Source organism: Panulirus ornatus, chromosome 22 (genome assembly GCF_036320965.1).
Source record: "Panulirus ornatus isolate Po-2019 chromosome 22, ASM3632096v1, whole genome shotgun sequence".
NCBI classification, from domain to species: domain Eukaryota; kingdom Metazoa; phylum Arthropoda; class Malacostraca; order Decapoda; family Palinuridae; genus Panulirus; species Panulirus ornatus.
The window spans coordinates 6,077,235-6,104,628 of record NC_092245.1 but is presented as its reverse complement, the minus strand read 5'-3'; the positions used below and the strand labels follow the sequence as shown (position 1 = coordinate 6,104,628).

General features: G+C 40.9%; 1 protein-coding gene across 4 annotated transcripts in view; it reads left to right on the top strand.

Annotated features, from left to right (window-relative positions):
• The window catches only part of LOC139756512 (uncharacterized), a 650,205-nt gene that overhangs the window by 298,109 nt on the left and 324,702 nt on the right, over nucleotides 1-27,394 (top strand). For all 4 annotated transcript variants that reach the window (XM_071675967.1, XM_071675968.1, XM_071675969.1 and 1 more), the window contains exons 5-6: nucleotides 4,432-4,602; nucleotides 21,581-21,865. In XM_071675967.1, coding sequence (XP_071532068.1) covers nucleotides 4,432-4,602; nucleotides 21,581-21,865 — 456 coding nt within the window. The remainder of the gene's footprint in view (nucleotides 1-4,431; nucleotides 4,603-21,580; nucleotides 21,866-27,394) is intronic.

Sequence of the window (27,394 nt, the reverse complement as noted above, 5' to 3'; positions counted from 1 at the left end):
GAGAGGTACTTAGTAGTTGACATGTTCCCTGACCTGACCCCAGGATCCCACATTAAAAGGTAGTAGTGGAAAGGAGACAAACTGTTGGAGGGCAAAAATGAGAATAGCCTACAAGTATATGGATAAGAAATTATATAGCCAACTGCTCATATACAAAATGTCAAAACCAAAATATTTTTCTTAAGTTTGGTCACCACACCTTAAGAAGGTAGAAGAGCTAAAAGAGATGGTCAAGAAGAAAGTTAAAGGTAATACCAGACTAGAGAGGGCTGTGTTACAGGAAAAAGGATAGAAGCTTTAAATTTGCCCCCATGGAAGAGAGAAGTGTTATAGGTGATATGACTACAGCCTTTGAATTTTGGAACCAGATTGATGTTGCCTAAGAACATTTCTTTGAAAGATGCAGCAATAGAAGAAGCAGAGGACATAGCATGAAATAAAGCAACACGTTAAAAGAGATGTAAAGAAGCAGTTCTATAAGAATGGTAGATGAATGGAATGAACTGAACAAGGATGTGGTAAATGTAGAAAGCATTTTTTTTTTTTTTTTGTCGCTGTCTCCCGCGTTTGCGAGGTAGCGCAAGGAAACAGACAAAAGAAATGGCCCAACCCACCCCCATACACATGTATATACATACGTCCACACACGCAAATAAACATACCTACACAGCTTTCCATGGTTTACCCCAGACGCTTCACATGCCCTGATTCAATCCACTGACAGCACGTCAACCCCGGTATACCACATCGCTCCAATTCACTCTATTCCTTGCCCTCCTTTCACCCTCCTGCATGTTCAGGCCGCGATCACACAAAATCTTTTTCACTCCATCTTTCCACCTCCAATTTGGTCTCCCTCTTCTCCTCGTTCCCTCCACCTCCGACACATATATCCTCTTGGTCAATCTTTCCCCACTCATTCTCTCCATGTGCCCAAACCATTTCAAAACACCCTCTTCTGCTCTCTCAACCACGCTCTTTTTATTTCCACACATCTCTCTTACCCTTACGTTACTTACTCGATCAAACCACCTCACACCACACATTGTCCTCAAACATCTCATTTCCAGCACATCCATCCTCCTGCGCACAACTCTATCCATAGCCCACGCTTCGCAACCATACAACATTGTTGGAACCACTATTCCTTCAAACATACCCATTTTTGCTTTCCGAGATAATGTTCTCGACTTCCACACATTCTTCAAGGCTCCCAGAATTTTCGCCCCCTCCCCCACCCTATGATCCACTTCCGCTTCCATGGTTCCATCCGCTGCCAGATCCACTCCCAGATATCTAAAACACTTCACTTCCTCCAGTTTTTCTCCATTCAAACTCACCTCCCAATTGACTTGACCCTCAACCCTACTGTACCTAATAACCTTGCTCTTATTCCCATTTACTCTTAACTTTCTTCTTTCACACACTTTACCAAACTCAGTCACCAGCTTCTGCAGTTTCTCACATGAATCAGCCACCAGCGCTGTATCATCAGCGAACAACAACTGACTCACTTCCCAAGCTCTCTCATCCCCAACAGACTTCATACTTGCCCCTCTTTCCAAAACTCTTGCATTCACCTCCCTAACAACTCCATCCATAAACAAATTAAACAACCATGGAGACATCACACACCCCTGCCGCAAACCTACATTCACTGAGAACCAATCACTTTCCTCTCTTCCTACGCGTACACATGCCTTACATCCTCGATAAAAACTTTTCACTGCTTCTAACAACTTGCCTCCCACACCATATATTCTTAATACCTTCCACAGAGCATCTCTATCAACTCTATCATATGAAAGCATATGAAAGATTTAAAGATTGGTCACTAGTAGAGGATGCTCAAGAGATAAGGCCCCACAAGTTTTAAAGTTCCTCCCTGTATTGTACAGAGAGATAATTGAATTTTTTGAAGTTTTCCTTAATCATTCAAATATGATATTGCAATTTCCAGTTTTTTCATATACCTGCCTTTTTTTCTCTCTTTTACTCCTTTGCATACATTGGTTATTTGATATGATTTAAAGAACAGGTGAATAATTCTCATAAATGACATCCAGATAGGTATGCAAATTAATTTTTTTTTTATTACTAAGAATTGGTAGGGTTCCATTATATGCCTGTAGAAATGAATTTTTTTTTATCAAAATACTTGTGTAAGACTTTTCAAAGCCTCATCCTGCATGGATTATGGGAAATTACATTTGATTTATAGAGTTTGAGGATGTAGATATGTTAAAAACAGCATATATAGTTATTATAGAAAGTTAAGTTTGAAATTATAGGAACCATAACTGAGAATCCATGTACTGTACTATAACATATCATGTTTGTGACCAGTATGTAAGTGTTACATATCATCATTTGCTTAATATAACACTTTAAACTTGAACACTGGAATCAGTTTTACTTTAATGCCCTATCTTTGTATACAGCTTTTTATTTTTTCCAAACATAAAGTTTGTTAAGCTTTGTGATAAATTTGAATTCCCAGTGTTTTTTAGCTTCAGTAGTAATAATGCTTGAGCATGAAATAACAGTATCTTACTTTTATCTATCTATCTATCTATCTATCTGGGAACTCCCATCAAAGGGGTGGCTATGGCAAATACCATTCCACACAGTGATCCACCTTTTCTCTCCCTCAAGTATTCTTCCATCCAATTTCCTCATGTCACAGATGGTCTTCCTCTCACACCTACCCCTTCAAATGTACTCTTACACTTGCCATGTAAGCTTCCCATTTTGCATTCTGCTGCTTCACAATTCATTGCTTTTGTATTCTCTCTCATACACCCCCTAATTTCTTTCTTCATTCCACCTAGTCGTACCACATGTTCCTCTCGAATGTTACCACAGCCTGGATTCGTGACTTCTGTGATGTATTCCATGTCCATGGTCCAACTACATAGTTGGGAGGACTATGCTGCCCCTTAATCTTCTCTTCACTTACATACATACACCCCTACCCTTCATTATTCTATTAAGAAATCCAATGACTCTTCTGCTGCTCTCCCTTATCTCTCCTTCCATATCATCTCTCCCAGTCTTTCTTCCCCCATATCCAAAACATAGTACACTTTTTTCTTTCATTGTATATGGTTTAGAAAATCTGTAGTCACTATGTTTCCTTTTCGGCACCATTACTTTACTTTCACCGTTTCCTTTTAGACACCATTACTTTACTTTTACTCTCATTCATCGTCAATGGCCTGTGCTTACACACATCATAAAGACACTTACAACCTTTTGCAGCTCCTCTCCACTCTCAGCAAACATTACAGTATCATCCACAAACAGGCTTGCCACTATCCACCATACTTTATCTCTGCACCTCCCTTTCCCTAGTTTTGATGTCATCTCTCTTATCACTCCTTCAGTATGTATGGTGAAAAGTCACAGCCATTCCTTACACTCATACATATACTTTTACTAAACTTTCCCATTCACTCTTACACATGAATTTGCTCCTCTGTGGAGGGCCCTCACACCATCCAACAGGTGTCCCCCTACCCTTTATATCCTTAACATATCCAATAAAGCATTCCACTTGATTCTGTCACATGCTTTCTCTAGTTGTGTACAGCTTTGTACATTTTGCAAAATGCTTTTCCAAAGTCACCTTCACCACAAAAATCAGATCCACACATCCCCTACCTTTCCTAAGACCCCCTTGCTCCTTACTTGTTCTGCATTGTCACTTCCATCACTCTGTCAATCAACATTCCTGCATATACTTTTCTTGGTATACTTTACAGACTTCTTTTCTTATAATTGCTACAAACATCCTTGATACCTTTTCTTTTGAATAAAGGAACAATGATAGCTTTTACCCAGTCCTCAACCTTCTGTTTCCATGTTAAATTATGTATCAAATGCATCTGCTTTTACCTCACTTTTTCCTTTGCACTTCAGCATTTCAGCTGTAATCCCATCCACTCCAAGTGCCATTCCTACCTTCACCCTCATTATTGCCCTTATAAACTAACATTTTATAGGGCCTTACACTTTTATCTTCCTTCCATCCTCCATACTAATGCATGTAACAACTGTTGCCTCACTTCTCACATTCATTAGTTCTTCAAAATACTCTTTCCATCTTCCCATTCACTTTCTCCTTATAATTCAATAGCTCTCCTTCCTTACTTCTTACATAAATGTTTCCACTCCTACATCCACCGCTTTCCTTTTTCACATTCTTCCTGTACAATTTCCTATTTTTCTAAAACTTTTCTCTCAACTTTCTTCCAAAATCTTCTTCTCTTTACTTTCCTGTATCCCGCTTCTCAGGCTTTATTGTTTCCACTGAAGAATTTGCATGTTTAAGTGGCACTGTATTGGTGTGTTTTATGATTTGACAGCATGGCTCACAACTTGTGAGAACTGCATTTAATTTTATTGTAATTATTGAATGTTATTTTTCAGGTGGCACCACATGAAGGAGTTGAGCTGGATGAGAATGAATGTAGAGCTTATGATGTTGAAGTGGATGAGTACCATCCAAGAGCCACACGCACACTCTTCATTGGCAATTTGGAGAAAGATGTTACAATAGAAGATCTCAAAAAACATTTTGAACAATTTGGTGAAATTATTGTGAGTTTAATGCTGTTTGAATTAGAGATTGTGTTTTGTCAGTTCTTAAGGTTACATATATATAAAGAGTATCATCATAAGTAAAATTTCATCTTTGTTATCTTTCTTAAGGAATAACTTGGTATAGAGCATACAGTGTTCTTTCATGACCAGTTAGATGCAGGTTTGATAATTTTCCTGGGTAAGGTTGGCAGGGTTTTGTTGTTTTTATTGTGCCCTTTATTGGTCATTGTCATATAAATTCCTTCACAAGGACAGCAAGGGGTGTTCCTGCATTTTGCCTGTGATTGGTATTGCATGGAGTGAAAAGTCATTTTTGACAAGGCTGATCATCAGATGTAGAGGAGTAATGCCAAGGACCTTCCAACCCCAGGGAGGCCCACCTTGTCATACATCTCTATAGAATATATACTTGAAACTGCAGGAGCCCTATAAAAGGGTCTAGAGGTAATGGCATATGATGATGATAACAATTTAAAAGGGATTGTTGGGTGGCATATAATGTAATGATAATGATACAAGTGGCAGAGGATGTGTGGAACAGGTGTTTGCTTGAAGAATGTATGTAAGAAATACTTAGAAAAAGCAAATGGATTTATATGCTGCATCAGTGGATCTAGAGAAGGCATATGATAGTAGAAAAAGCAAATGGATTTATATGCTGCATCAGTGGATCTAGAGAAGGCATATGATAGAGTTGCTCTGTGGAAAGTGTTAAGAATATATGGTGTGGGAGGCAAATTGCTTGAAGCAGTGAAAAGTTTTTATCGAGGATGTAAGGCATGTGTATGAGTAGGAAGAGAGGAAAGTGATTGGTTCTCGGTGAATGTCAGTTTGCGGCAGGGGCTGGTGATGTCTCCATGGTTTAATTTGTTTATGGATGGGGTTGTTAGGGAGGTGAATGCAAGAGTTTTGGAGATATGGGCAAGCATGCAGTCTTTTGTGGATGAGAGGTCTTGGGAAGCGAGTCAGTTGTTGTTCGCTGATGATACAGCGCTGGTGGCTGATTCGAGTGAGAAACTGCAGAAGCTGTTGACTGAGTTTGGTAAAGTGTGTGAAAGAAGAAAGCTGAGAGTAAGTGTGAATAAGAGCAAGGTTATTAGGTACAGTAGGGTTGAGGGACAAGTCAATTGGGAGGTAATTTTGAATGGAGAAAAACTGGAGGAAGTGAAATGTTTTAGATATCTGGGAGTGGATTTGGCAGCAGATGGAACCATGGAAGTGGAGGCGAGTCACAGGGTTGGGGAGGGGGCAAAAGTTCTGGGAGCGTTAAAAAATGTATGGAAGTCAAGAACATTATCTCGGAAAGCAAAAATGGGTATGTTTGAAGGAGTAGTGGTTCCACCAATGTTATGTGGTTGCTAGGCGTGGGCTATAGATAGAGTTGTGCGGCGGAGGGTGGATGTGCTGGAAATGATATGTTTGAGGACAATATGTGGTGTGAGGTGGTTTGATCGAGTAAGTAATAATAGGGTAAGAGAGATGTGTGCTAATAAAAAGAATGTGGTTGAGAGAGCAGAAGAGGGTGTTTTGAAATGGTTTGGTCACATGGAGAGAATGAGTGAGGAAAGTTTGACAAAGAGGATATATGTGTCAGAGGTGGAAGGAAGGAGGAGAAGTGGGAGACCAAATTGGAGGTGGAAGGATGGAGTGAAAAAGATTTTGAGCGATCGGGGCCTGAACATGCAGGAGGGTGAAATGCGTGCAAGGAACAGAGTGAATTGGAACGATGTGTTATACTGGGGTTGACGTGCTGCCAATGGATTGAACCAGGGCATGTGAAGCGTTTTGGGTAAACCATGGAAAGTTTTGTAGGGCCTGGATGTGGAAAAGGAGCTGTGGTTTTGGTGCATTATACATGACAGCTAGAGACTGAGTGTGAATGAATGTGACCTTTGTTGTCTTTTCCTAGCGCTACATGCATGCATGTGGGGAGATGGGTGGTCATTTCATATGTGGCGGGGTGGCGATGGGAATGAATGAAGGCGGCAAATATGAATTATGTACATCTGTAAATATCTATAGATCTGTGTATGTGTATATATGTATACATTGAAATGTATAGGTATGTATATATGCATGTGTGGATGTGTATGTATATGCATGTGTACGTGGGTGGGTTGGGCCATTCTTTTGTCTGTTTCCTTGCGCTACCTCACTAATGTGGGAGACAGTGACAAAGTATAATGAATATGAATAAATAGAATAATACAAGATTTTGTTGATATGAAATACAACAAAGCACTTATATCCACATGCAGTGGAAATTTTTTTTTTTTAGATTGAACAATATCAGAAGTGGTAGAGGATGTGTGGATCAGGTGTTTGCTTTGAAGAATGTATGTGAGAAATACTTAGAAAAGCAAATGGATTTGTATGTAGCATTTATGGATCTGGAGAAGGCATATGATAGAGTTGATAGAGATGCTCTGTGGAAGGTATTAAGAATATATGGTGTGGGAGGCAAGTTGTTAAAAGCAGTGAAAAGTTTTTATCGAGGATGTAAGGCATGTGTACGTGTAGGAAGAGAGGAAAGTGATTGGTTCTCAGTGAATGTAGGTTTGCGGCAGGGATGTGTGATGTCTCCATGGTTGTTTAATTTGTTTATGGATGGGGTTGTTAGGGAGGTGAATGCAAGAGTTTTGGAAAGAGGGGCAAGTATGAAGTCTGTTGTGGATGAGAGAGCTTGGGAAGTGAGTCAGTTTTTGTTTGCTGATGATACAGCGCTGGTGGCTGATTCATGTGAGAAACTGCAGAAGCTGGTGACTGAGTTTGGTAAAGTGTGTGGAAGAAGAAAGTTAAGAGTAAATGTGAATAAGAGCAAGGTTATTAGGTACAGTAGGGTTGAGGGTCAAGTCACTTGGGAGGTAAGTTTGAATGGAGAAAGACTGGAGGAAGTGAAGTGTTTTAGATATGTGGGAGTGGATCTGGCATCGGATGGAACCATGGAAGCAGAAGTGGATCATAGGGTGGGAGAGGGGGCGAAAATCCTGGGAGCCTTGAAGAATGTGTGGAAGTCGAGAACATTATCTCGGAAAGCAAAAATGGGTATGTTTGAAGGAATAGTGGTTCCAACAATGTTGTATGGTTGCGAGGCGTGGACTATGGATAGAGTTGTGCGCAGGAGGGTGGATGTGCTGGAAATGAGATGTTTGAGGACAATGTGTGGTGTGAGGTGGTTTGATCGAGTAAGTAATGTAAGGGTAAGAGAGAGGTGTGGAAATAAAAAGAGTGTGGTTTAGAGAGCAGAAGAGGGTGTTTTGAAATGGTTTGGGCACATGGAGAGAATGAGTGAGGAAAGATTGACCAAGAGGATATATGTGTCGGAGGTGGAGGGAACGAGGAGAAGTGGGAGACCAAATTTTAGGTGGAAAGATGGAGTGAAGGAGATTTTGTGTGATCGGGGCCTGAACATGCAGGAGGGTGAAAGGAGGGCAAGGAATAGAGTGAATTGGATTGATGTGGTATACCGGGGTTGACGTGCTGTCAGTGGATTGAATCAGGGCATGTGAAGCGTCTGGGGTAAACCATGGAAAGCTGTGTAGGTATGTATATTTGCGTGTGTGGACGTGTATGTATATACATGTGTATGGGGGTGGGGTGGGCCATTTCTTTCGTCTGTTTCCTTGCGCTACCTCGCAAACGCGGGAGACAGCGACAAAGCAAAAAAAAAAAAAAAAAATATCTGATTTAGAAACAGTTATTGCTTGGAGGAGCATCCATCCAGGATATACTTTAGATGTAAACCTTTTCCTAGGCAGTCTTCTCACTTTCATATATTAGATCATCATGAAGAATGGCACCAGGTCTTGTTGCAAAGGATATCACTGAACAGCTTGCTTCAACCACTGATTTCATGTGCTTTGTACATTAATCTTTCCTAGTAGTATTAGGGTCTGTATATCCAGACATGTATTCTGGGCACATGTATATTTTCACTTGCAAAATATTTTTTCTGTAGAGACTGCATATTTGTCAGCTTGGTGTAGTTGAAGTGTGCATGGAAAAGAATACCTCTGAAATGAAGTGAAACTTGACAGACTTGAGAAGCCAAAAAGTATTTTCCATGTTTATCGTAGATTTATTTTTTCCATTGGTATACTATATGCAGCTGAAAGAAGCTGACAAGTAATATATTTCAGGGAAACACCCTGTGATGTATGCTTGCTGATTTACTTTTGGGCTGTATGATATGTTGTGGAAACATTTGTGGTTAAGGGAATTAGTTAGTAGTAAGGATTGCGCTAAGAGATGGAAACTACCTTAAAGGATGTTAGCATGAGCTTCATCTGTTTATTTACAAATGTCTGAAACACTATGTTATCACATAGGAGAACCTGCCTCAGAAACTTTAGCTACACACTGTATGTTGGATAGTGTAACTTCTCTTACTTATGTACTTCATAGTATTTTCATGTTTTGATTTTTTTTTCATACTTGACTGCTGTTTCCCACTTAGTGAAGTAGTGCCAGAAACACACAAAAAAGAGCCCATCTGCTCTCGTCTATTCTCTAGCTGTTGTGTGTAATGCTCCGAAACCACAGCTCCATGTCCACAACCAGGCCCCACAGACCTTTCATTTGTTTACCTTGGACACTTCACATACAGTGGCTCTGTCCACTGACAGCATGTCAACACCTGTATACCACATTATTCCAGTTCACTCTGTCCTGTGTATGCCTTTCACACTCCAGCATGTTCAGTCCCTGACAGCTCAAAATCTCTTTCTCTGTCATTCCATCTTGGATCGTCTCCCCAACCTCCTTGTTCCCTCCAATTTTGACACACACATCATTTTTATCAACTGTTCCTCACTCATTTTCTCCATACGTCCTGATCATTTCCGCACACCCTCCTAAGCTCTGTCAACCACTCTTTATTACCACTGTCTTACCTTTTCATTGCTTCTTCGATGTAACCACCTCACACCACACTTTGTACTCGGCCATTTCATTTCCATCACATCCACCCTTCTCTGCACAGCTTTATCTATAGCCCATGCCATGCATCCATATGATATTATATGATATACCTTCAGACATAACCATTTTTGCCCTCCCAGATAAAGTTCTGTCTTTCCATACATTCTCATCATTCCCAGAACCTTCACTCCCTCATACCACATGATTCACTTCTGCTTCCATGTTTTCATTCACTACCATGTCCACTTCAAAGTATCTAAAACATTTCACTTCCTCCAGTTTTCCTCCATTCAAAATCACACCCCAAGTAACCTGTCTTTTCAACCCAGCTAAACTTAATAGCCTTGTACTTATTCACATTTATTCTCAACCCTTCCAAACTCAATCACCAACTTTTACAGTTTCTCATTTGAATCTGCCACCAGTGCTGTATCATCAGCAAAGAACGTCTGATCCATTTTCCAGGTGCTCTCATCCCCTTACAGACTGCATACTTGCCCCTCCCTCCAGAACTCTCACCTTTACCTCCCTCATCACCCTATACATAAGCAAATTGAACAACCATGGTGACATCACACACATCCATACTGCATATAGACCTTCATTTAGAACCTTTCACTCTCCTCATTTCCTACTTATACAGATGCCTTACACCCTTGGTAAAAACTTCTCACTGATTCTAGTAGCTTTTGTCCAGCACCATATATTCTTAAAGACCTTCCACAATGCATCTCTATCAACTCTATCATATGCCTTCTCCAGATTCATAAATGCCACATACAAGTCCATCTATTGCACTGAAGATTTCTTGCACATTCTTGAAAGCAAACACCTGATCTACACATAATCTTCACCCTCTGTCTAACCACTCTCTCCTACAATGTACCAGATACACTCAACAAACTTTTACCTTGTGATTTGAACACTCGCCTTTTTCCCTCTTGCCTTTATTCAGTGGGACAATACATGCATTCCATCAGTCCTGAGGCACCTTTCCATGATCCACACATATGTTGAAAAGCTCCAGTTAATCAACTACACACTCACCCCCTTTATTAAGAAAGTCAACTACAGTACCATCCACTCCAGCCACCTAGCCACATTTCATCATATGTAAGGCTTTTTCAACCTCTTCTGCCTTCACCATACCACTTCACATACTGTTCTAACCCATACATTCTACATCTGGTACCATGTGATCAGACACACCCAACAGTCCTTCAGAATTCTCAGTCCAACTCCTTCACATTTCATCACTTCCCCCTTTTACCCCTTCACCAATGTTCCCAAGTAATCTTTTTTTTTTTTGTGCAAATTATTGACCTCCTTCCAAAAATATTATTCTTAAAGTTTACAGATACTCGCTCACTCCAACTCTCATTTGCCCTCTTTTTCAGCCTCTTGACCTTCTGCCACTTTGTCTTATACATCCTCCAATCATTTGGACTCCTTCACTTTAAGTACTGTCAAAAGTCTCTCTCTACTCTTTCACTTGCTACATTACTTCTTTCCACTTCTCACTACCCATTTTGATCTGCCCTCCACCCACCTTTCACATGCCACAAGCCATCACTGCTTCCCCTAATACCTCCCATTCCTCACCCGCTCCCACAGCTTCATTTTCTTTCATCATTTGCCATTCTTCTCTTTCTTGGTATTTCTTTTCACCATTATCTTTTTTTTTCTTAATCAGCACTTTTTTTTTCTGAAAACCTATGCAAATCTTCCCCCTTCCCTCCACAAGTTAGTGATTGCACATCCCACCAGGTGCCCCTTTCAGCACATTCACATCCAAAAATCTCTTTTATACACCCATCAATTAATACATACTCCATTATTGCTTGATGACAAATCTTTCTTACTCACATATGTATGCTTGTGTATGCCCATCTTTTAAAACTAGGTATTCCCAGTCACCAGTCCATTTTCATCACACAACTCCACAAGCTGTTCACCATTTCCATTCACTTTACTAAATACACAGTGCCCCCAATTATACCCTTAATTGCCACATTACCCCTTGCATTTGAATTGCTCTTTTCTAATACCTGGTGCCTTACGTTCACCATTTCTATTTACCTTAATACCCCATACCCCACAATTATACTCTTAACTGCCACATTACCCATTGCATTTGAATTGCTTAACGCTAATATTTGGTCCCTTGTGTTAAAACTGCTAACACACTCACTCAGCTGCTCCCTAAACGCTTGCCTCCCTTGATTTTCCTTCTTATTGCCTGGTGCATAAGCAGTAATTATCACCCATCTCTCACCATCCACTTTCATTTTACCCACATCACTGTAAAGCTCACATCCTTGTACTCTTTTGCACTCTGCCCCTAGTTCTGCTTCAGCAGTGTTGCATCTTCCTTAGCTCTTGTCTTCTCACCAACCCTTGACTTTGTTTCTGAGACATTTACAAACCACTCTTCTCACTTACCCTGAGCTTTGTTTCACTCTGAGCCAGAACATCCAGGTTTCTTTCCTCAAACATGCTACCTATCTTTCTTTACTTCCCATCTTGGTTACATCCACTCGTGTTTAGACACCCCAAACTGAGTCTTCAAGGAGAATGAGTACTCCCAGAAGTGCTCCTGTTCCATCATTAGAAATCAAAATACAAGAAGGGAAGTGTTTCTATTCCCCTACTCTCATGCCCTTTTGTCACCTTCTTCCATCTATGTATCTGTCTATATATTTGATGCCTGTTTCCTCTGGGAATTCCCATCAAGGGGTGCCACGGCAAAAGTCTCCACTTATCCCCATCTTTACATGCCTCCCTCTCATACACCATTCAACACATTCTTCCATCCTCTCTCTCCCTCCAGTATTCCTCCACCCTATTTGCCCATGTCAAAGGTGGGCTTCCTATCACACCAACCCCTTTCATTGTATCATCATACACACTCTTTGTAAACTTCCTGTCTTACTTTCTTTCCACATGCCCAAACCACCTCAAAGTGTTACATTTTACCCATTCTATCACTCCATAATTGATTCAGTTTGCATTGCCATACCACATCTCATATACACCTGTTTATTTCTTCTTCATTCCATCTAATCACACCACATGCTCTTAAGTAGCTCGTTTCCACAACCTTGATTCTTGACCTCTGTGACTCATTCCATGTCCATGTTTTTGGAGAACTGTGCTGCCCCTTAACCCTCTCTTCACTTCCACACATACACCTCTATACCCTTCATTATTCTGTTAAGAGACCCAATGACTCTTCAACCCTGTACTGCTCCATCCGTTATGTATCCCTTCATATCACCAAACTTACCTAATACAGCTCCTAAATACTTGAACTATCTCACTTCCAGTCTATCTCCCCCATATCCAAAGCACAATTTAGTACACTTTCTTCTTTCACTCGTATGTTTTTACAAATTCCATACCTTCACACTGTTTCCTTTCAGACACCATTACTTTGCATTTACCTTCAATTGCCTGTGCTTACACACATTATAAAAGACAGTTACAACCTTCTGCAACTCTTTTTTACTCTCAGCAGACAACACAGTATCATCCACAAACAGACTTGCCACAATCCACCTTATCTCATCTCTGCACCCCTTTCCCCTACTTTTGCTTTCACCTCTCTAATCATTGTATGTATGGATCATGGTGAAGTGCCTGAGGATTGGCGGATCTTCATGCATAGTGCCATAGTGCCATTGTACAAAGGCAAAGGTGATAGAGTTGAGTGTTCAAATTACTGAGGCATAAGTTTTTTGAGTATTCCTGGGAAATTATGTGGGAGGGTATTGATTGAGAGGGTAAAGGCATGTACAGAGCATCAGATTCGGGAAGAACAGCATGGTTTCAGAAGTGGTAGAGGATGTGTGGATCAGGTGTTTGCTTTGAAGAATGTTTGTGAGAAATACTTGGAAAAACAGATTGATTTGTATGTAGCATTTATGGATCAGGAGAAGGCATATGATAAGAGTTGATAGAGATGCTTTGTGGAAGGTTTTGAGAGTATATGGTGTGGGAGGTAAGTTGCTAGAAGCAGTGAAAAGTTTTTACCAAAGATGTAAGACATGTACGAGTAGGAAGAGAGGAAAGTGATTTGTTCCCATTGAATATTGGTTTGCGGCAGGGGTGCATGATTGTTTAATTGTTTATGGATGGGGTCGTTAGGGAGGTGAATGCAAGTTTGCAGTCTGTTGTTGATGAGAGGGCTTGGGAAGTGTCAGTTGTTTTCTGATGATACAGCGTTGGTAGCTGATTCGGGTGAGAAACTGCTGAAGTTGGTGACTGAGTTTGGTAAAGTGTGTGAAAGAAGAAAGCTGAGAGTAAATGTGAATAAGAGCAAGGTTATTAGGTTCATTAGGGTTGAGGGACAAGTTAATTGGGAGGTAAGTTTGAATGGAGAAAAACTGGAGGAAGTGAAGTGTTTTAGATATCTGGAAGTGGATTTAGCAGCAGATGGAAGTGGAAGTGAGTCACAGGGTGGGGGAGGGAGCGAAGGTTCTAGGAGTGTTGAAGAATGTGTGGAAGGTGAGAACATTATCTCAGAGAGCAAAAATGGATATGTTTGAAGGACGGAGTGAAAATGATTTTGAGTGCTAGGAACAAACAAGAAAGCCACATTCATTCACACTCAGACTCTGTCATGCAATGCACCAAAACCACAGCTCCCTTTCCACATCCAGACCCCACAGACCTTTCCTTGGTTTACCCCAGACTCTTCACATGCCCTGGTTCAATCCATTGACAGCATGTCGACCCTGGTATATCACATCGTTTCAGTTCATTTCTTTCCTTGCACACATTTCATCCTCCTGTATGTTCAGGCCCCGATCGCATCACTGCATTCATCCACATCTTTCAACTCTTCTCCATCTTCTCTCACTCGATCTGGATCTCATTGTAACACAGCTTCCTCAGTGAACTCAGATAGGATATCTCTCTGGGGTAGACAAAATCTTAGATTTAGGCCTCCAAGTCCAAATTTTCACCCATCTATCTATTGAAAACTCCTCACAACTCTCATCTCTCCTTTGACTGTTCTGTAATTCTGTCTCTCGACTTAGAGAACATACTTAGTATTACTGCAATGTCCACTCTTTCTTGGAAACCCCACATTACAGGTATAGGTAAGTCTGCCTCAAAGAAAATGGGTGGTCTGTTTAGATGTAGAAATTTCTCTTCTGAGCTGTTGCTCCATTTATGCTGGGGATTGATTTGTTCTTGTATTGAGTACTGCTTTCACATTTTGGGTGATTCTAGCTCTACATTCTTGCATGACAGAATTGAGTTGAAAGCGGTCTGACTTATAACCTTTCAAACTTGATCTTGTTGCCCTTTGCCACAATGTTGGTTCACTTTCCCTCTTCTATAGGTGTTACTTTGGTTTTTGCTCTTGAGAGCTGGTTGCTTGTGTGCCACTAGCTAGACCACGGAATGCTCAGCAAGCTGTTGCATCACATGATTATTGTGTGGCCATCAGCAACTCAAGGGTGGGCTGTTTTGACACCTGCTTCTTTCCCTACATGCTGAACCTTTGGAACTCTCCACCTTCTCATGTCTTTCCCAATGACTATGACCTGGCATATTTCAAAAGACAGGTTTTCCACTTTCTCAAAAGTTCTTAAATACTTTCCCTTTTCTTTTTCTTTTTCCATTTTATAATTCTCTCAATATTTCAGTTGAGGTACAGCATTGATGTGGACTTTGGTCTGTGACTGGAGTCTTCAACATAAAGAAAAAGACAGGTACAAAATCGTCCCACCTTCTCTAGAGACCACATCCTGAGTTTTATAGATCTTTCATTTCCCTAGATTCAGTCAGTTTGCTACTTAGGACTCTCAAAGATTTTAATAATATACAATGTTAGTGATAATGATCTCACACACACACACACACACCTTTATGATGTTAGGCATTGTGAATCAGTGTCAGACACAAAGGAATAATGCCTGAATCTGTATTTTTCTCGGTAGGATACTTGGTGTTCATTGAAAGGATGTTTTACTTTTTTATTTTTGACAACTGAAGTCCAAGAGTCAGTGGCCCTATCAAAATTTTGTGAGGTCACTTAGTGATATCTGCTTTGTGCATAGGAGGGTTACTCTATATAGAAGAAGTTTATTAGGTTGTTTATTTTTAAGGTGAAATTTAGCCTGCTAAATACTGATTCATGTTTTTTTAGAATCTCACTCATATGATATCGATCGTTTGTAAAATTACCCTTTCTGTTTTTAGGGGCCGGTGGAATTTGTGGTACTTTATATGCATTTTGCTTGGAAAGAAGCTAGAGAAAGGTGCAAGAGGTGAAAAAGATGGCAAATGAGAGTTGGGGTGAGAGAGTATCATTAAATTTTAGAGAGAATAAAAAGATGTTTTGGAAGGAGGTAGATAAAGTGTGTAAGACAAGAGAACAAATGTGAACTTCAGTGAAGGGGGCAAATGGGGAGGTAGTAAGTAGTGGTGAAGTGGGAGGGAGATGGAGTGAGTATTTTGAAGGTTTGTTGAATGTGTTTGATGATAAAGTGGCTGATATAGGGTGTTTTGGTCGAGGTGGTGTGCGAAGTGAGAGGGTCAGGGAGAATGATTTGGTAAGTAGAGAAGAGGTGGTGAATGCTTTGCAGAAGATGTAAGCCAGCAAGGCAGCGGGTTTGAATGGCATTGCAGTGGAACTTATTCAAAAGGGGGGTGACCGTGTTGTTGACTGGTTGGTGAGGATACTCATTGTATGTATGGCTCATGGTGAAGTGCCTGAGGATTGGCAGAATGCATGCATAGTGCCATTGTACAAAGGCATAAGGGATAAAGGTGAGTGTTCCAATTTCAGAGGTATAAGTTTGTTAGGTGAATGTAGGTTTGCGGCAGGGGTGTGTGATGTCTCCATGGTTGTTTAATTTGTTTATGGATGGGGTTGTTAGGGAGGTAAATGCAAGAGTTTTGGAAAGAGGGGCAAGTATGAAGTCTGTTGGGGATGAGAGAGCTTGGGAAGTGAGTCAGTTGTTGTTCGCTGATGATACAGCGCTGGTGGCTGATTCATGTGAGAAACTGCAGAAGCTGGTGACTGAGTTTGGTAAAGTGTGTGAAAGAAGAAAGCTGAGAGTAAATGTGAATAAGAGCAAGGTTATTAGGTTCATTAGGGTTGAGGGACAAGTTAATTGGGAGGTAAGTTTGAATGGAGAAAAACTGGGGAAGTGAAGTGTTTTAGATATCTGGAAGTGGATTTAGCAGCAGATGGAAGTGGAAGTGAGTCACAGGGTGGGGGAGGGAGCAAAGGTTCTAGGAGTGTTGAAGAATGTGTGGAAGGTGAGAACATTATCTCAGAGAGCAAAAATGGATATGTTTGAAGGACGGAGTGAAAATGATTTTGAGTGCTAGGAACAAACAAGAAAGCCACATTCATTCACACTCAGACTCTGTCATGCAATGCACCAAAACCACAGCTCCCTTTCCACATCCAGACCCCACAGACCTTTCCTTGGTTTACCCCAGACTCTTCACATGCCCTGGTTCAATCCATTGACAGCATGTCGACCCTGGTATATCACATCGTTTCAGTTCTTTTCTTTCCTTGCACACATTTCATCCTCCTGTATGTTCAGGCCCCGATCGCATCACTGCATTCATCCACATCTTTCAACTCTTCTCCATCTTCTCTCACTCGATCTGGATCTCATTGTAACACAGCTTCCTCAGTGAACTCAGATAGGATATCTCTCTGGGGTAGACAAAATCTTAGATTTAGGCCTCAAGTCCAAATTTCACCCATCTATCTATTGAAAACTCCTCACAACTCTCATCTCTCCTTTGACTGTTCTGTAATTCTGTCTCTCGACTTAGAGAACATACTTAGTATTACTGCAATGTCCACTCTTTCTTGGAAACCCCACATTACAGGTATAGGTAAGTCTGCCTCAAAGAAATGGTGGTCTGTTTAGATGTAGAAATTTCTCTTCTGAGCTGTTGCTCCATTTATGCTGGGGATTGATTTGTTCTTGTATTGAGTACTGCTTTCACATTTTGGGTGATTCTAGCTCTACATTCTTGCATGACAGAATTGAGTTGAAAGCGGTCTGACTTATAACCTTTCAAACTTGATCTTGTTGCCCTTTGCCACAATGTTGGTTCACTTTCCCTCTTCTATAGGTGTTACTTTGGTTTTTGCTCTTGAGAGCTGGTTGCTTGTGTGCCACTAGCTAGACCACGGAATGCTCAGCAAGCTGTTGCATCACATGATTATTGTGTGGCCATCAGCAACTCAAGGGTGGGCTGTTTTGACACCTGCTTCTTTCCCTACATGCTGAACCTTTGGAACTCTCCACCTTCTCATGTCTTTCCCAATGACTATGACCTGGCATATTTCAAAAGACAGGTTTTCCACTTTCTCAAAAGTTCTTAAATACTTTCCCTTTTCTTTTTCTTTTTCCATTTTATAATTCTCTCAATATTTCAGTTGAGGTACAGCATTGATGTGGACTTTGGTCTGTGACTGGAGTCTTCAACATAAAGAAAAGACAGGTACAAAATCGTCCCACCTTCTCTAGAGACCACATCCTGAGTTTTATATAGATCTTTCATTTCCCTAGATTCAGTCAGTTTGCTACTTAGGACTCTCAAAGATTTTAATAATATACAATGTTAGTGATAATGATCTCACACACACACACACACACACCTTTATGATGTTAGGCATTGTGAATCAGTTTCAGACACAAAAGGAATAATGCCTGAATCTGTATTTTTCTCGGTAGGATACTTGGTGTTCATTGAAAGGATGTTTTACTTTTTTATTTTTGACAACTGAAGTCCAAGAGTCAGTGGCCCTATCAAAATTTTGTGAGGTCACTTAGTGATATCTGCTTTGTGCATAGGAGGGTTACTCTATATAGAAGAAGTTTATTAGGTTGTTTATTTTTAAGGTGAAATTTAGCCTGCTAAAATACTGATTCATGTTTTTTTAGAATCTCACTCATATGATATCGATCGTTTGTAAAATTACCCTTTCTGTTTTTAGGGGCCGGTGGAATTTGTGGTACTTTATATGCATTTTGCTTGGAAAGAAGCTAGAGAAAGGTGCAAGAGGTGAAAAGATGGCAAATGAGAGTTGGGTGAGAGAGTATCATTAAATTTTAGAGAGAATAAAAAGATGTTTTGGAAGGAGGTAGATAAAGTGTGTAAGACAAGAGAACAAATGTGAACTTCAGTGAAGGGGGCAAATGGGGAGGTAATAAGTAGTGGTGAAGTGGGAGGGAGATGGAGTGAGTATTTGAAGGTTTGTTGAATGTGTTTGATGATAAAGTGGCTGATATAGGGTGTTTTGGTCGAGGTGGTGTGCGAAGTGAGAGGGTCAGGGAGAATGATTTGGTAAATAGAGAAGAGGTGGTGAATGCTTTGCAGAAGATGTAAGCCAGCAAGGCAGCGGGTTTGAATGGCATTGCAGTGGAACTTATTCAAAAGGGGGGTGACCGTGTTGTTGACTGGTTGGTGAGGATACTCATTGTATGTATGGCTCATGGTGAAGTGCCTGAGGATTGGCGGATCTTCATGCATAGTGCCATAGTGCCATTGTACAAAGGCATAAGGGATAAAGGTGAGTGTTCCAATTTCAGAGGTATAAGTTTGTTAGGTGAATGTAGGTTTGCAGCAGGGGTGTGTGATGTCTCCATGGCTGTTTAATTTGTTTATGGATGGGGTTGTTAGGGACATGAATGCAAGAGTTTTGGAGAGAGGGGCAAGTATGCAGTCTGTTGTAGAGGAGAGGGCTTGGGAAGTGAGTCAGTTGTTGTTTGCTGATGATACAGCGCTGGTAGTTGATTCGGGTGAGAAACTGAATATTTTGGTGACTGAGTTTGGTAAAGTATGTTGAAGAAGAAAGTTAAGAGTAAATGTGAATAAGAGCAAGGTTATTAGGTTCATTAGGGTTGAGGGACAAGTAAATTGGGAGGTAAGTTTAAATGGAGAAAAACTGGAGGAAGTGAAGTGTTTTAGACATCTGGGAGTGGATTTAGCAGTGGATAGAACCATGGAAGCAAAAGTGAGTCACAGGGTGGGGGAGGGGGCGAAGGTTCTGGGAGCGTTAAGGAATGTGTGGAAGATGAGAACATTATCTCGGAAAGCAAAAATGGGTATGTTTGAAGGACGGAGTGAAAAAGATTTTGAGTAATCGGGGCCTGAACATGCAGGAGGGTGAAAGGAGGGCAAGGAATAGAGTGAATTGGAATGATGTGGTATATCGGGGTCGACGTGCTGTCAATGGATTGAACAAGGGCATGTGAAGCATCTAGGGTAAACCATGGAAAATTTTGTGGGGCTTGGATGTGAAAAGGGAGCTTTGGTTTTGGAGCATTACATATGACTGCTAAAGATTGAGTGTCTCTTCCCAGTGCTAAGTCGCATGCACGTGGAGGGAGGGGAAGAGTGCCATTTTATGTGTGGTAGGTTGAGGTCCCCTAAGATGAGTATATTTGGGACTAGGTTTTCGAGGTCAGGACATGATTTTGTGTTCCTTTTTTTTTGTAAATTCCTTTGGCATTGCATTATGTGGTCTACAGAATAGATTACTGCAGTGACCATATTTTGGTTTTCAACCTTGATGAAGAATGCGTCTGCTACATGATTTGAGGATCCAGACCTCACTGTCGATATAGTCTTTAGTGTTTCAGTGAAGGCCACAAATACTGAATTTGACTTGTTCACCAAACCACTCATAAAGGAGACTTATTTTATCTGTGATTAGTCCCAGTATGTTGTCATATATGACACATATTACATGACTTATTTCTTTGGTGTTATGGAGAATAATGTGCTCATAGCAGTTGAGCTTGGCAGATTGCTTTCACTTCCTTTGTCTTTTTGTAGAGGAAGGCCAGTGTTGTTTCCTCCTCTGGCTGTTCTCTCATGCCTCTGTATGGCCCCCATATCTGCCTGTTAAAAAAGGGCATGTGTTGTTCTTGGCATGAAGGATGTGTCTTATTGTCTCTGGTGTGTGGCAGGCCTTTTAGTACTTTTTCAGGCAGTGTTCAGACTTTAATGATGATATCAAGAATTCTGGGTGATAGAATCTGCATCCTTCCCCAAACTGGCATTTACCTTTCTTGAGCCAGTATAGAGATATTTTTTTGGGGGTGTAGATTTACATTCCTCCCAATATGATGTGCCAGTCTTACCAAACATGCAAACTCCCTATGTCTAGTATCTACAGATTCTCATTACACCATGAGTTTCTTGTATATCCATTTAATGCACTAACTAGCTTATTTTTGTTTGTTTGTATGTATGTATGTTTGGGGGGATGAGCTTCCTGAGTGCTGCAGCACCTCTTACAGATATATGTGACTCCTTGGGTGGGAAGTTAGTTGTAAGTATACCAAAGATATCTTGTCTTTCATCATATGATGTTCTACAATTCTCTGTGCCACCTCATAACTGAACCTGCTGTCATTTGTGTGTGTCAGCTCTTCTTTCTTTGATACAAACACTTTGGTTTACTTTTCTCATGTGTTCTGTTTTATTGTGTGTAAGTTTCCTTCTCAGGTTTATCAAGTTGATTTTTATTTGTGTGTGTGTCACACTTTTCATCAGTAATGTGACAAGTGTTACCCCTCAGTATGTTAATGGAATATTTAAAACATTATCATGAATGACTGTCAAAGTATCAAGTTAGACATGGAAATATGCATGACTGAGTGAAAGATGTTTAAAGATAAACAGACAGCATAGTGGGGAATTTTATTTCATTCACAACCCTTGATACCCAAGTTTCACCCCAGTACTAGAAAAGATTGATACATTGTGATTGATATGATTGACCTTGTGCTCGATACTTTGTGTAAGTTGTGAAACAAGTAAATTCTTGTCATCTGTAAGAATAAAATATACATATTGGGAGAAAGAATGAAGGTGATTATCATTCCGCATAGTAGGAACTCTTGTTATCTGTAAGAGTAAAATATATACGTATTGGGAGAAAGAATGAAGGTGATTAATTTTATCATTCCACATAGTAGGAAACATTTCAGCATGTGTAAGAATTTTCCTTAATAAGAGTAGTGTATATTTATTCATATATGGTCCACTGTTACAGGAGATAGATATCAAGAAGCAAAATGTATCAACTTTTGCCTTCTGCCAATATTCTGACATTCGATCAGTTGTGCGAGCAATGAGACAGATGGACGGAGAACATCTAGGAGCCAATCGTATTAAGTTGGGGTTTGGAAAGTCAATGCCAACTCGCTGTGTTTGGATTGATGGTGTACCTGAGACAATGGCAGAGAAGCAGCTTTATGAACAGTTTTCTCGTTTTGGGCCAGTTATTCATACCATCATTGACAGGGAAAAAGGACATGCCCTCATCTTTTATGAAACTGTAAGTAGATATGCCATGTGATTTAAGGAAAAGTAAAGCATGTTGGTTTGATTATTTTTTTTTACTTGTTTTTCTGCCTACACCATATAGTTATATTTCCCTTGTACTGACTTTCAGTTTCAGCTTTCTTCTGTTTGTGTACTTACTTTGGCAACTACCATTCTCTTACTTTATGCTCATATTTCTTGGTAGAACATTTTTAAAGGGTGGAGATATATCAAATGAAGACACGAAAGGAGTGATTAGGATAGAATTAAAAGGTGTATGAATGCAGACCTTGAACTTGATTGTTGAATCAACTGTGTATGTAAAGTGGAAAAGTATTAAGCATTTTTATATTTATAGAAGTTTGTGTTCCCAATCAACAGTCTTTTTTCAGTGCAATAATCCACAAGCTCTTTACATTTCCATTTACAACATTGAACACCTCATGTACACCAATTATACCCTCAACCACCACATTACTCACCTTTACATTTAAATCACCCATCACTGAAACACCGTTTTCATGCATCAAAGCTGCTGACACACTCACTCAGCTGATCCCAAAACACTTTCCACATGATCTTTCTTCTCATGACCATGTGCATAGGCACCAATAATCTCCCATCTCTCTCCATCCACTTTCACTGTTATTTATTTATTTATTTATTTATTTATTTATTTATCTATTTATTATACTTTGTCGCCATCTCCCACGTTAGTGAGGTAGCGCAAGGAAACAGACGAAAGAATGGCCCAACCCACCCTTATACACATGCATGTACATACACGTCCACACACACACATATACATACCTATACTTCTCAACGTATACATATATATACACACACAGACATATACATATATACACATGTACGTAATTCATACTGTCTGCCCTTATTCATTCACATCGCCACCCTGCCACACGTCACATGACAACCCCCTCCCCCTGCATGTGTGTGAAGTAGCACTAGGAAAAGACAACAAAGGCCACATTCGTTCACACTCAGTCTCTAACTGTCATGTATAATGCGCCGAAACCACAGCTCCCTTTCCACATCCAGGCCCCACAGAACTTTCCATGGTTTACCCCAGACGCTTCATATGCCCTGGTTCAATCCATTGACAGCACGTTGACCGCGGTATACCACATCGTTCCAATTCACTTTATTCCTTGCACGCCTTTCACCCTCCTGCATGTTCAGGCCCTAATCACTCAAAATCTTTTTCACTCCATCTTTCCATTTCCAATTTGATCTCCCACTTCTCCTCGTTCCCTCTACCTCTGACACAAATATCCTCTTTGTCAATCTTTCCTCACTCATTCTCTCCATGTGACTAAACCATTTCAAAACACTCTCTTTTGCTCTGTCAACCACACTCTTTTTATTACCACACATCTATCTTACCCTTTCATTACTTACTCGATCAAACCACCTCACACCACATATTGTCCTTAAACATCTCATTTCCAACACATCCACCCTCCTCCGCACAACTCTATCCATAGCCCACACCTTGCAACCATATAACATTGTTGGAACCACTGTTCCTTCAAACATACCCATTTTTGCTTTCCGAGATAACGTTCTCACCTTTCACACATTCTTCAACGCTCCCAGAACTTTCGCCCCCTCCCCCACCCTATGACTCAGTTTTACCCACATCAATCTAGAATTTGATTTCTTACACTTTATCACATACTCCCATACTACTTCAGGAGTAGTGTTACTCCTTCTTTACCTCTTGTCCTATCACCGACCCCTAACTTTACTCCCAAGACTTTCCCAAACCACTCTTCCCCTTTACCCTTGAGCTTTGTTTCACTCAGAGCCAGATCATCCAGGTTTCTTTCCTCAAACATACTACCTATCTATCCTTTCTTCTCGTCTTGGTTACATCCACACACATTTAGACACCCCAATCTGAGTCTTTGAGGAGGATGTGCACTCCCCGCATGACTCCTTCTTCTGTTTCTCTTTTTAGAAATTTGAAATAAAAGGAGGGGGGGAGTGTTTCCAGCCCCCCCGCTCCCATCCCACTTAGTTGCCTTGTACCACATGTGGGGAATATCTATTTTAGTAGGAGAGATGGTCAAAGGGCATTATTGGATTACATGTTAACTGATAGGCCTGTAAAAGAGAGACTTCTGAATGTAAATGTGTTGAGAGAGGCAGCTGGAGGGATGTCTGATCTCTGTCTTGTGGAGGCAGAAGTGAAGATTTGTAGAGGTTTTCAGAAAAAGAAAAGAGAATGTTGAGTAGAAGAGAGTGGTGAGAGTAAGTGACCTTGGGAAGGAGACTTGTGCAAGGAAGTACCAGGAGAGATTGCGTGTGGAATGGCAAAAGGTGAGAGCAAATGACATGAGGGGAGTGGGTGAGGAATGGGATGTATTTAGGGAAGCAGTGATGGCTTGTGCAATAGATGCATGTGGCATGAGAAAGGTGGGAGGTTGGAAGATTAAAAAAGGTAGTGAGTGGTGGGATGGAGAAATAAAGTTGTTAGTGAAAGAGAAAAGAGAGGCCTTTGGATGATACTTCTAGAGAAATAGTGCAAATGACTGGGAGATGTATAAAAGAAAGCAGGAGGAGGTCAAAAGAAAGGTGCATGAGTTGAAAAAGAGGGCAAATGAGACTTAGGTAGAGAGAGTGTTGTTAAATTTTAGGGAGAATAAGATGATGTTTTGGAAGGAGGTGAATAATTTGCATCAGACCAGAGAACAAATGGGAACATCAGTGAAGCGGGCAATTGGGGAAGTAATGACAGGAAATGATGAAGTGAGAAGGAGATTGAGCGAGTCTTTTGAAGGCTAGTTGAATGTTTTTGATGATAGAGTGGTAGATGTAGGTTGTTTTGGTCAGGGTGATGTGCGAAGTGAGAGAGTCAAGGAGAATGGTTTGATAAAGAGAGAAGAGGTAGTGAAAGCTTTGCGGAAGATGAAATCCGGCAAGGTGGTGGGTTTGGATGGAATTGCAGTGGAATTTGTTTAAAAAGGGGGTGAATGTGTTTTTGATTGGTTGGTAATGATATTCAGTGTATATATGGTTCATATATACACTGGTGAATGTAGGTTTGCGGCAGGGGTGTGTGATGTCTCCATGGTTGTTTAATTTGTTTATGGATGGCGTTGTTAGGGAGGTGAATGCAAGAGTTTTGGAAAGAGGGGCAAGTATGAAGTCTGTTGGGGATGAGAGAGCTTGGGAAGTGAGTCAGTTGTTGTTCGCTGATGATACAGCGCTGGTGGCTGATTCATGTGAGAAACTGCAGAAGCTGGTGACTGAGTTTGGTAAAGTGTGTAAAAGAAGAAAGTTAAGAGTAAATGTGAATAAGAGCAAGGTTATTAGGTACAGTAGGGTTGAGGGTCAAGTCAATTGGGAGGTAAGTTTGAATGGAGAAAAACTGGAGGAAGTAAAGTGTTTTAGATATGTGGGAGTGGATCTGGCAGCGGATGGAACCATGGAAGCGGAAGTGGATCATAGGGTGGGGGAGGGGGCGAAAATTCTGGGAGCCTTGAAGAATGTGTGGAAGTCGAGAACATTATCTCGGAAAGCAAAAATGGGTATGTTTGAAGGAATAGTGGTTCCAACAATGTTGTATGGTTGCGAGGCGTGGGCTATGGATAGAGTTGTGCGCAGGAGGATGGATGTGCTGGAAATGAGATGTTTGAGGACAATGTGTGGTGTCTACCACGTCTGAAACCACATTGCTCCTACCAAATCTTATCCGCTTTACATGCCTTCAACCTCTCATTCATTACCCTCCCATATAATTTCCAACAAACTTATGGTTCTGTCATTTGAACACACTTTATCCCATTTGCCTATCCCATTTGCCTTTGTTCAATGGCATTAAACATGCTTTCTGCCGATCCTCAGGCACTTCATCATGATCATATATGCAGTGAATATCCCTACCAACCAGTCAACAACACAAATTATATGGAAAGGTATTGATTGAGAGGGTGAAGGTATTTACAGAGCATCAGATTGGGGAAGAGCAGTGTGGTTTCAGAAGTGGTAGAGGATGTGTGGATCAGGTATTTGCTTTGAAGAATATTTATCATATTTATTTTGCTTTGTCGCTGTCTCCCGCGTTTGCGAGGTAGCGCAAGGAAACAGACGAAAGAAATGGCCCAACCCACCCCCATACACATGTATATACATACGTCCACACATGCAAATATACATACCTACACAGCTTTCCATGGTTTACCCCAGACGCTTCACATGCCCTGATTCAATCCACTGACAGCATGTCAACCCCGGTATACCACATCGATTCAATTCACTCTATTCCTTGCCCTCCTTTCACCCTCCTGCATGTTCAGGTCCCGATCACACAAAATCTTTTTCACTCCATCTTTCCACCTCCAATTTGGTCTCCCACTTCTCCTCGTTCCCTCCACCTCCGACACATATATATCCTCTTGGTCAATCTTTCCTCACTCATTCTCTCCATGTGCCCAAACCATTTCAAAACACCCTCTTCTGCTCTCTCAACCACGCTCTTTTTATTTCCACATATCTCTCTTACCCTTACGTTACTTACTCGATCAAACCACCTCACACCACACATTGTCCTCAAACATCTCATTTCCAGCACATCCATCCTCCTGCGCACAACTCTATCCATAGCCCACGCCTCGCAACCATACAACATTGTTGGAACCACTATTCCTTCAAACATACCCATTTTTGCTTTCCGAGATAATGTTCTCAACTTCCACACATTCTTCAAGGCTCCCAGGATTTTCGCCCCCTCCCCCACCCTATGATCCACTTCCGCTTCCATGGTTCCATCCGCTGCCAGATCCACTCCCAGATATCTAAAACACTTTACTTCCTCCAGTTTTTCTCCATTCAAACTTACCTCCCAATTGACTTGACCCTCAACCCTACTGTACCTAATAACCTTGCTCTTATTCACATTTACTCTTAACTTTCTTCTTTCACACACTCTACCAAACTCAGTCACCAGCCTCTGCAGTTTCTCACATGAATCAGCCACCAGTGCTGTATCATCAGCAAACAACAACTGACTCACTTCCCAAGCTCTCTCATCCCCAACAGACTTCATACTTGCCCCTCTTTCCAAAACTCTTGCATTCACCTCCCTAACAACCCCATCCATAAACAAATTAAACAACCATGGAGACATCACACACCCCTGCCGCAATCCTAGATTCACTGAGAACCAATCACTTTCCTCTCTTCCTACACGTACACATGCCTTACATCCTCGATAAAAACTTTTCACTGCTTCTAACAACTTGCCTCCCACACCATATATTCTTAATACCTTCCACAGAGCATCTCTATCAACTCTATCATATGCCTTCTCCAGATCCATAAATGCTACATACAAATCCATTTGCTTTTCTAAGTATTTCTCACATACATTCTTCAAAGCAAACACCTGATCCACACATCCTCTACCACTTCTGAAACCACACTGCTCTTCCCCAATCTGATGCTCTGTACATACCTTCACCCTCTCAATCAGTACCCTCCCCATGTATATATATATCTATACATATCAACGTATACA